Source organism: Haliotis rufescens, unplaced genomic scaffold (genome assembly GCF_023055435.1).
Source record: "Haliotis rufescens isolate VD_foot unplaced genomic scaffold, xgHalRufe1.0.p SCAF_10, whole genome shotgun sequence".
In the NCBI taxonomy this organism is placed as follows: domain Eukaryota; kingdom Metazoa; phylum Mollusca; class Gastropoda; order Lepetellida; family Haliotidae; genus Haliotis; species Haliotis rufescens.
The window spans coordinates 41,418,949-41,430,624 of record NW_025963780.1 but is presented as its reverse complement, the minus strand read 5'-3'; the positions used below and the strand labels follow the sequence as shown (position 1 = coordinate 41,430,624).

General features: G+C 43.0%; 1 protein-coding gene across 1 annotated transcript; it reads right to left on the bottom strand.

Moving 5' to 3' along the window:
* Positions 1-1,375: 1,375 nt before the first annotated feature.
* Positions 1,376-11,362, bottom strand: LOC124146718 (sodium- and chloride-dependent GABA transporter 3-like). The gene is made up of 11 exons (XM_046517150.2): positions 11,078-11,362; positions 10,312-10,444; positions 10,053-10,187; positions 9,710-9,813; positions 8,603-8,727; positions 7,740-7,852; positions 7,214-7,342; positions 6,213-6,312; positions 4,022-4,122; positions 2,323-2,493; positions 1,376-1,513 (listed from the first exon to the last, which is right to left on the bottom strand). Exons 1-11 carry the CDS (start codon positions 11,101-11,103, stop codon positions 1,376-1,378), a joined length of 1,275 nt encoding a protein of 424 aa, XP_046373106.2. The 5' UTR covers positions 11,104-11,362.
* Between the last annotated feature and the right edge of the window lie 314 nt (positions 11,363-11,676).

Genomic DNA, 11,676 nt, shown 5'->3' with positions numbered 1-11,676 from the left:
AATTTCCAGCAGAAAATATTACTAAGTTACGTGCTAAATCTATCCCATTATAACAAACATGATAACCTACCCATAAAGAAAAAAAAATGGTGTGACTGGGCAAATAAAAAGAACAAACTACTACCAATACAATTATCTTACCATACCGAACGCACGTGAGCACAGATTCCGGCAAGCCTGTCCCCCGAGCCAGACGCTGACTGAAGCTCGTGCGGCACGCACGAGCTTAAATATCCCCTTTCCAATACCCGGATGTTCGAAACACCCGTATGAACCAAGGTAACTTCCTGTTCCGGTTGTGGCGAGTGTAGCGTGTAAACTTCCGTTACAACCTCAGCACGTGGCTTTCGCAACGGTGCGAAATCTGCACGTGCGTCTCGCAATGGCACGAAATCTGCACGTGCGTCTCGTAGGCTGTTCGTAGTTTTTGCTCTATTAAGGGTTTACAATGATTGTAAGCCCTCCTGCGAGGTGTTACCACAATTTCAAAAACTCCATATCGAGTTACACCAACAGCCAGTAGGTTTATAACGACCATGGTGCTGAGGTAACAAGTGGCCTGTCGTTAAATGGTTTTTTAAAACAAAGGCATTGGATTATGAAGTAATACGTGCCGAAATAACCGATTTGGGCAAAGAAAACCATCATCATTATTTCAAGGCAGCTGGCAAAAATGGATAGGTCAACATAGCTTATAAAAATGGCAGAGGAAACTGCCCTTGATGTAACGGAAACGCGACTCCACAATGTTGAAGTACCCTAAAACACCAGTCGTGGAAGGAAGGAATCGTTTTAAACGAAACACCATGAGCCAACTTACATAAATATTTCCCGAAATATATATAGATTGTGTCGGGGTTTGAATTTGCAAATTGTGACAATCAAACAGTAAATAATAAGTAAGGAATACCCGCTGAATACGAAAATTAGTTAAAGGATTTCCAGCCGTTAACGTGAGGTCTCGGGGACAAAGATAGAATTGGGAATCCATAATTTCATGACAAGCAAAGGAATTTGTCAAATGTAAAACCAGTCACGTAACCGGTCGATTGACTTTTTTTATTCTTTGAAAAAGTAAAATAAATACTAGAAATACATAATTATACTCATTTATTTACTTATAAACGTACGATATACATTTGTTATGTATAACTCAAAACAAAACAATTGACAGATCCTGTACAGTCGACCCTCCTTGTGTCTAACTCGGGGTGGGGGGACCTAGAAGAAAGTTCGAGTTATCCAGGGTTCGAGACATCAGGGGTATGTTATTTGACATTTAATATTCTACTTATTTGCATGATTGCATAGCGGAAGTTTGACTAATGTGGCTGGGGGGCAATTCTCTCTATCTTCTGAGAACAGTGAGCATTAATCAAAGCAGGGAGTCCTTTTGCCTGTCCTCGTCCTCCTCCTCGTCCTCTGGCACATGTTGCAGAGCGACGTCACATGGAGTGTCCTCTGCAGACTGAAGGCGCCAGTGCGTGTTCGGCTTGAGTGACTGTCGCAATTTCTGAAAGCATGTTAAATCATTAAAATAGGGGTGAACATAGTTCTCAGTGGGGGTCAAATTCGTATAATCCCGTCAAACTTGAAATGGACAATGCAGTTTTCGGGAAGATATCCCAGCGTCATCGCCAGTTCGAAACGAGCTGAAATAAAACGCTCGGCTTCCTTTTTGTACTCCACTTCGTCAATGACATGAATGTCCCGCGCAGATCCGGGTTAGAATTCGTCTTCAGCAACCAATACGTGTCGTAAAAGGCGACTAACGAGATCGTGTTGTCAGGCTCAGTGACTTCGCTGATGGATGTCATCGAATCCCAATTGCGTAGATCGATGCTCATGATGTCGATCACTGGATTGTCTGGTCCAGACTGGATTATTTATAGACCTCCGTCATACAGCTGGACTATTGTTAACTGCGGCGTTGAACAACAAACAAACACTACTGGGGATCAAATTCGTTATAATCCACGAAACCACGAAGCCACGAAAATGCATTTTCGGAAGTGAATGCATGAATGCATGAATGACTCCACATTACCTGTATCTCGATTGCAGCGTGACGGACATCACATCACATTGAAACGTGTGTCGTGGTATCCGTTTGAAGGCACTGACAATCGGGACTTCATCTTACCTCCTTAGGGGCGGTCGGGTAGCCTAGTGGTTAAAGCGTTCGCTCGTCACGCCGAAGACCCGGGTTCGATTCCCGACATGGGTACAATGTGTGAAGCCCATTTCTGGTGTCCCCCGCCGTGATATTGCTGGAATATTGCTAAAAGCGGCGTAAAACCTCACACACTCACTCACTCTTACCTCCTTAAGTGTATTTCCTGGAGTCTTGTACAACGTCCACAGAAACAGCACGGGGAAAGGAAGGATTGACGCACTTGAAATCATCCAGCCCACGCCCGTGGCCCATGCCGGGTAGATGTAGTCCCCGTACTTTGGAGGCCGATAGGAATACAAGGAATAGCAGAAGATGATCTGCAGGAATACAAAAAATACTAAGAATAACGAAATATGTTATTGTTTGTTTTGTTTTGTTGTTTAACGCCGCACTAAGCAATATTCCAGCTATATGACGGCGGTCTGTAAATAATTGAGTCTGGACCAGACAATCCAGTAATTGACAGCATGAGAGATACGATGACATGCATCAACCAAGTCAGCGAGCCTGACCACCCGATCCCGTTAGTCGCCTCTTACGACAAGCATAGTCGCCTTCAACGGCAAGCATGGGTTGCTGAAGACCTATTCCACCCCGGATCTTCACGGGTCTCGAAATATGTAATACTATAGTTACCATAAGCTCTTATGATAAAACTGTACTTCCTTATACCATTTAAAATCAAAACACATGTATACGAAAACGCGTTAGGCTAATCTTTATTTCTGATATTTAATGTCTTGTTTGTTCAGGGGCAATGGGGAAGCCTAGTGATTAAAGCGTTCGCTCGTCACGCCGAAGACGCTAGTTTGATAACCCACATGGGTACAACGTGTAAAGCCCATTTTCTGGTGTCCCCCGCCGTGATATTGCAGGAACATTGCTAAAAGCGGCGTTGAACCATACTCACTCACTCACTCTTGTTTGTTCACAACATCGTCAACACCGGCCTGTGTACACATGGTGGTGCCTACTATGATATAAATTATATTTATTTACATCTCCACCGCTGTGTTAATCTAACGCAATGTTCTAATGAGATCGGGTGGTCAGGCTCGCTGGCTCGCTGACTTGATTGATGCATGTCATCGATCCCAAGTGCGTTGATCGATGCTCATGATGTTAATCACTGGATTGTTTGGTCCAGACTCGATTATGTACATACCGCCGTCATATAGCTGGAATATTGCTGAGTGCAGCGTTAAACAACAAATAAACAAACAAACTAATGTCAACTCCCTGAGCCTATTCGTTTCTGCGAAGATATGTAAACACTTCCCACAAAATATGTTTTTATTAACTGAGGTGGTTTTTTGAAGAAATCAAAACATAAAGGGCAAGGTACTCTTCAGCGAAGTCACAAATTAATAAAATAATCGAAATATGAGTGAGTCCTGTTGAAATAGATATATAGTCGGATATACAACTAAGACTATTGGTGTAAAAACTCTCGTCACCAATAACAATCTTCACAAAACAAGTGTCTGTAGGACTAACAATATTATACGTAAATACTCCCTATTTTATACGATCGCCTCCGTGGTCTAGTGGTAGAGCGTCCGCCCAGAGAACGAAAGGTCTGGGGTTCGTTATGGGGCCACATGAGGAAGAACCTTGTTACCCGGCTTGGCACTCGGTATTACGGGGCTAAAACAAGGACTGTTTGACTGCGAGTCTGTATACTGTGTATGAGCCGGGTATCCATGTTAATCTGCGGTATGGTCACACACATTCACGTCGCTACATAAGTGCATAATCTCTACACGACGTTGGACCCCATTTCACCTCACCCTATCGTATACACCGAGAGTAACATCTTCATCAATCGTGATATATAAAGCTCACCAGCATCAGCACAGGGCAGATGAATCGGATTGCTATCATGATGATCCTTGGGATGCTCTTTCCCCACATGATGGCGATGTCATCTTCAAGTCTCTGTGTGCCTGCATTTAAGCGAAAAACAACGATAATAAAATAATATTCATGCATATATCATGTATTACCTGACAATAGGTTTGCTTCTCTAACGCCACGTTTCGACAAGACAAGCCAGTTACTGATATTCTAAGCAACGCCCCATGTCTTCACGGTTACCAAGACTGATCCATTTAGTCGCCCCTTACGACAAGCACATTGCTGGAGACCCTTTCAAATCCGACAAAATGAAATAATGTCATGTCACAAATTCATGGTTAAACTTGACAATGCGCGTATGTTATCATCCCATGACCACTTTCAGAGATGGGTAAATGTCAAATACTACCATACTATCAACATAATATATCATACGTATATTTGCAATGAGCCAATAGATTCTTGAAAGGACCAGACCATTATTGACCAGACAATCCGGTGATCAACATCATGAGCATTGACCTGAGCAATTGGGATACGATGACATGCATCAAGATACAATACAGTTTATATGGTCTCATTAACTAGTTTGTCATTCATTCAATCATGAATGAATGAATGCTTAACTGCGTTGATGGCCTCAGTGGGGGATTATGTTTCATAATCCCCTCCAAGGTCCACACTTTTCAGCCAACGATGCTGGAGTGTCTAGATCCCACTGACTTTCTAGAAAGCTTTCTCATGTTGGTAAAAATTCTCCGCAGCACAGCTGATGTCATTTCATTTGCATAATGCTTGCCAGACAGTCCCTTCTTCAGATTTGGAAAGTGGAAGAAGTGGAAATCTGACGATGTCAAATCTGGTGAATATGGAGGATGTTCAATAAGTTCAAAGCGACAGTGATGCGTTGTAGCCGTGACGACCAGTCTTGTCCGGGTGGACCAATACAACTGTAATGGGTTCCCTACAACGTGTAGCCTCACGCAGTCGCTGAAGCAAGTTAATAATATTGTCCGTTAATGGTCTGACCTTTCGGGAGGTAGTCCACCAATAGGATTCCTTTGGAAATCCCAGAAAACGGAAACCATCACCTTGCCAGCTGATGGAACGGACCTTGCCTTCTTCTTTGGAAGAGACGTTAGATCTGTCCAATGCTTTGACTTTGTTTTAGTCTCTGGCTGATGGGGGCGGTCGGTTAGCCTAGTGGTTAAAGCGCTCGCTCGTCACGCCGAAGACCCGGGTTCGATTCCCGACATGGGTACAATGTGTGAAGCCCATTTCTGGTGTTCCCCGCCGTGATATTGCTGAAATATTGCTAAGAGCGGCGTAAAACCATACTCACTCTGGCTGGTGGTGGTGAACCAAAGACGTATTCACGGTCAGAAATCACTCAACAAACTCAGCTCGACCGGCTTTAAACCGACGTAAATTCTTACGAGAGATGATGTTTCTGATAAGGAGTCATATGCCTTGGAACACGGCGTACTGAAACATTTGTCATGCCCAGTCCATTTCTTGGAATTTTCTCAAATCTGTTGTGGTGTTATGAGAGATGCAGCTGTCTTGAGCTGTGACGTGTAGTGAGTCGTCGATCATCAATAGTCATATCATGTAGTTTATCATTTGTAATATTTTTCACATTACTGGCAGTTGAAGGTCTTGGTCTTGGATCATCTTCGAGGCTCTCACTTCCCCTCTAGAATTCAACTCCCCACCTCCTGGCAGTGGCAAAGGAAGGAATCTTTATTTCTGTATAAATTACCACCAAAGACAATAAATAGACCTTAATTGTGCACCCCCCCCCCCCCCCCCCCCCCCCTTTTCAAAAAAGCTGTATCCGCCCATGGCATGAATGGATGTAGGAGTAAGCTCTTCCAGTTTGGGATACGTGATGACAGTGCGGACATTTTCAGCCACCCTTCCCACCGAAGGCGTTATAACCTATTTTTGTTTTTCATTTTAGCTGTTAATACTTTTTCCACCTTTGTTTCATAGCAGAATTTCCACTATTTACACATACCCTCACATACCCTCACATACCCTCACATACTCACTGGGATAGGCCATATGTGAGAATATTTTTCAAAAGTGAATGAGACTGTAGATGGCATACGGGTGTGCACGAGATAAGAGGAGGGGTGTGGAGAAGATCTTACAAACGTATCTAATAACCTCTTACCATAACACCAGCCCACCACAACGCACTCCAACATGGCGTAGAGAGCAAGAGAGGGGAAATAGGCATACCAGTCAAACAGAGTCAGTACGTAGATGCCGCCCTGAAAAATAAATATAGTTTTAACGTGAGTATAAATGGTACTACATAGTTTATAGATACCTTGACATGACAAGTATCATGAAGCATATCGTTTCATAAACCAATAGTAGGACCGCCTCCGTGGTCTAGTGGTAGAGCGTCCGCCCGGAGATCGGAAGGTACGGGGTTCGATCCCCGTCCGCGTCATACAAAAAGACGTTAAAAGATGTTACTTGTTGAAACCCTGTCTGGCGCTCGGTATTAAAGGGCTAAAACAAGGACTGGTCGGCTCGGGGTCAGTATACTGTGTCTGAGTGAGGTATTCATGTTAAACTGCGGCATGGTGTCTCAGTGAGCTAGCACTATAAATCGGCATCAGTCCGGACTAGTACAAGCAGCCATACAAACACACACACGTACATGCACGTCGCTATATAAGTGCAATAATCTTGGACGCGACGTTACAATAAACAAACGAAATAAAATCTTTACACATCCACTATTGGTAAGGTGAGGTGACTGACCATGAGTGAGTGAGTGAGTATGGTTTTACGCCGCTTTTAGCAATATTCCAGCATTATCACGGCGGGGTATACCAGAAATGGGCTTCACACATTGTACCCATGTCGGGAATCGAACCCGGGTCTTCGGCGTGACGAGCGAACGCCTTAACCACTAGGCTACCCGACCACCCAACTTATCATGAATCGTGTACATGTAGATGGGGAAGTTTGGATCCATAGACGCATGCTTATTGTGTAGTGGGAATCGTGTGTTTTTTTAAGTGTTTTGTCGTTTTTGTTACCATGTATTGTATATATTAGGAATTACATGATTTAATCATTCCCACGCAGAATATATATTACATACATGAATACATCGTTTACAAAATCTGAAAAAGACAAATCCTTCCCGATTTATACCTGTGTGATGTGTACGATGCCCATAAGGAAATTGCTCAACAGAATGCCACCAACAACAAGCCAACGTCGTCTGGCTGAAGTGGGAAAGATATCCCCAAAGGCTTCCATCAATATGTCAACAGTAGGCACCTGGAAAAAATCGCCATTAAATCGAAATTACTCACCTTGCATGCTTGGGTTTCTTAGAATAAAGATGCTCGAGAAGGCTTCAGTTGAAAAATGGCTATACAGTGTTATATTTTACATCCGAGAGTGAGTGAGTATGGTTTACCGCCGCTTTTAGCAATATTCCAGCAATATCCAGCGGGGGACACCAGAAATGGGCTTCACACATTGTACCCATGTGGGGAATTGAACCAGGGTCTTCGGCGTGACGAGCAAACACTTTAACCACTAGGCTAACCGACCGCCCTTTACATCCTCGATGTCAATTTACAAACGCTAGATGATATTGCCTTGAACACCATTGTGAATACATGTACATGAATTATTTGTTGCAGTTATGTTTTTATATTGCGTTTGGTACCATTGAATCTATTTCCAGAGTCATCAACGTCACAAAGGTCAACACAGACCACAGCTGCGGCAAGGGGAGGTAAGTCAGGATTTCAGGGAAGACGATAAATCCAAGGTTGAACCCTGGATATAAACAACAGAAACGATTAATCGTTAAGATGCGAAATAAATATTAATTACTATTTTGAATCCCCGCGGAAAGGTAAGAATGCTGTACTCGACATCTATTTTGCTCGGAATCCCCATCCTGTTGAGCTAGAGAACTATCCTGATTCGGAACTTGAGCTATATCCTTACTCGGTATCTCCACGGAGAGATAAGCATGATGCGCTCTGGGTCCATCCCGCATGACTGCTGTTAGACCACTTCTATCCCGCGGTAGACAAGCATGAAGAGAGAGTGTATCCTGAGGCAGGTAGCATTGTTTGCGCGTGTGTCAGGATGACATGAACAATCTCTTCACATTACGGATAACTGCTGGTGTGAGTGAGTGAGTGAGTATGGTTTTACGCCGCTTTTAGCAATATCCCAGCAATATCACTGCTGACCCCAAAGATCTGCTTCACACAAGGCACCCATGTCGGTAATAGAACCCGGGTCTTCGGCGTGACGGGCAAACAGTTTGACCACTAGGCTACCCCACCGCCCCTGTAGTGTTGAGATCAATTCGAATTGTCGTTTATCGGGAGTCATTTAAAACAGGTGCATCGAAACTTTGAAGAGAATCTGGATTCGAACCCACGATCTTATAGGATCATGGCACGCTCAGGAGTCAGGAGTCAGATCAGGAGTCTGTATCTGGGCAAGGCATTATCAACGTCTTGCAGGCACATTTTAATTTCACAAAATTTGAAACCTGACGTTACCACAAACCTGATGATTCAAACGCTTCAACAGTTACTCCACTTTTGTACGCAACGTGGCCAACGATCGCAAAGAAGGAAAATCCAACAAAAATTGTTGAAACCAAATCCACGACACATACGACGATGGCGTCCCTGTTGGTAGAAAATGCGTGTCAGAAGTATTATGACAGCTAACTAATGATATCACCATGCATCATGTTTTGTTTTGTCAGATATATAATTTTGTCACATTTCATCTAGGAGTGTATGTTATATGACGGCGGTCTGTAAATAATCGAGTCTGGACCAGACAATCCAGTGATTAATATTGTGAGCAACATCGGGTTGCCGTCGGGTTCGATGACACACAATCAACAGGGCCTGACCACGCGATTTATTGGTCGTATACGGCCAGCATAGATTAATGGGGCCTATTCTACCCCGGAGTCCCCACGAGGGTTCTCTGTTATCGCGTTGACATATAGTATGTCTTTAGTGTTCCATATGAACCAGAAGCGTACATAATATATAAATTCTCATTAAGAAGTAATAACACAATGAGTGAGGTGGGTGTAAAGCTCCTTGAATAAATGAACATTGTTTCAGTGCTAGGGAAGCCATGATGCAGGTCTCTGACGCTTACCACTCTGTGACACCCTCGATAGTTGGCATAGTATTAACAAACCAAGAGTCATATTTGGACTTATCTGGCTTCCGAACCGTAAATGAAATGATTCATGCAATCCATTTGATGCAAATAACTAATAGCCCTTGTAACACATAACTTGTTAACCGTTTTGTTAGAAAATTCTTATGAATTCGTATGAGTGAGTTGTGTTTAACGTCGCCTTTAACACTATTCCAGTTATATCACGGCTTGTCAGCATAATGTGGGAGGAAAGCCCGAAGTGATGCAGGTCTCAGACGTTTACCACTTCGGTGAAACCCATGAGCAAGGGTATGGTGCTGACAAACCTAGAAACATAATCGGGGCGAACCGGGATTCGAACCCACAATCATAGGTTTCTGGCTTGCCCAAGGGACGCAACTCGGCACAGCGAATCGTGCGCCTTAGACGACTGGGCCACCCGTGACCCCGAATTCGAATGAGATACAAGATGTTTTAATAGGTTACCTGAAACAGTTGTTGTTAGATTTGTTGTGGCCAGACAACGTTATGATATATCCCATCGCAATACCCATCGAGAATAGAGAGAATCTGCACGCCTCAATCCATATCTGTGGCAAAGGAAACATATGGGCATGCACTCAACGTGTTCTTAAGATTCTTTGAAGTTACAAGTTCTTGAATTTATGTGCTCTTAAGCAACTGGACAAGAACGAAATAACATATTTACAAATGGTACGAATACAAGCAAAACATTAAAATGAACACCTCAGAAAGCATAAATATTATTTATATATATTCTTAAATTCTTAAATGCTGATTTATTTATTGATAAACGTAAAAATCGTACTCTTGGTTCTTGAAGTTTTTGGAATTGTGGGTAGATGTAGAAGTAAATCCCGTCCATTGCACCCGGAAGTAGACATCCCCGGATGAGGAAGACTGTCACTAGGATGTAGGGGACGCCGACGGTGACGTACACGATCTAAACAAACCACGACAACATCATTACGGTGACATTGTTCGTTGATTACTTGATTGATAGAAATGAAAGATTGTTTTCCTGAAATCCTTTGGGTACAACTCGAGGTTTCGTAGATATGCCATACCTTTGCAGACACGTTAATCCCCTTAAACACGCAAAGGTACACAATCACGTAGGTGACGACCAAGCACCCAGCGAGAGGCCATCTTATAGTTCCAAGGTAGCCCAGACCGTCTGTGATTTCCAAGACTTGAAACCTGAAAGTGCGGAACGAACGAATATTTATGTTAATCCCACATGAAGATGCAATTTAGGGGTGCGCTAGGCTCGGCACATTGGTAGACATAGCAAATTTGATTCAATCCTTTCAATAATTACTTATTACCTACCAACTAAAATGTTATACCACATTCCAGTATCAACCAGACCCACGCGCAAGCAGCAATTATCTCCGTCAACCTCATGACACCCTAAGAATGGACGTCACTGGTCAAGACATTTTCTAATCACTTTATTTTTCGTTCAAGATTGTTGGACTTATATAGTGACGTGCATGCTTGTGATTGTGTGTGGCTGCTTGTACTACTCCGGACTGATGCCGATTTATAGTGCTGGCACACTGAGATACCATGACACAGTTTAACATGAATACCCCACTCAGACACAGTATACCGACTCTGAACCGACCAGTCCTTGTTTCAGCCCTTTAATGCCAAGCGCCAGGCAGGGTAACAACAAGTACCATCTGTTAACGTCTTTTGGTATCGGCCGGGATCGAACCCCAGACCGTTTGCTCTCCGGGTGGACGCTCAACCACTAAACCACGGAGGCGGTCCCTTATCATTTGTTAATTCTCTTTATGAACCTGTTAAGGCCGTTTGAAGTCTTACTTCCAGAACTCCTCTGCAGCAGTCATTCCAGCAACAGAACTGTTAGTAGAGGTCACAGTTCCTCCAAGTATGGTGTTTTCAGTGACGTTAGGAAACGTCGCATTGACGTCATTAACGCCAGATATACACTGAGGTGTGTTCCAGGGATTGTCACAGTGTGACCAGGGAAGGGTGGAGTAGAACGAGTTGTACGCGTAGAACAGGAACCAGGAGAATATCACGTTGTAGTAACAATTATAGAGCCAGGTTGATATTACGATGCCAACTCCAATACCTGGCAAAACAAAACACGGGGAGTCTTCATTCTCCGCAAAAAACGTGAACACATCATGTGTCCTTTTGAGCGATATATATAAGGGCTGTATATATATATATATATATATATATATATATATATATATATATATATATATAATTAAATAACTGGAGTAAGATTGAACACAGTTTTAATTGGCTAGTGCTTTCAACTCGTACCACGTACGAGTCTCATCAGGCTATAACTGAATATCGGACATGAAGTAGTAATATATAGTTCATGATCAAAATTAAGCTTATATAGCGGGAAATTGTATATATTTCTATATAAACTAAATTTTGAT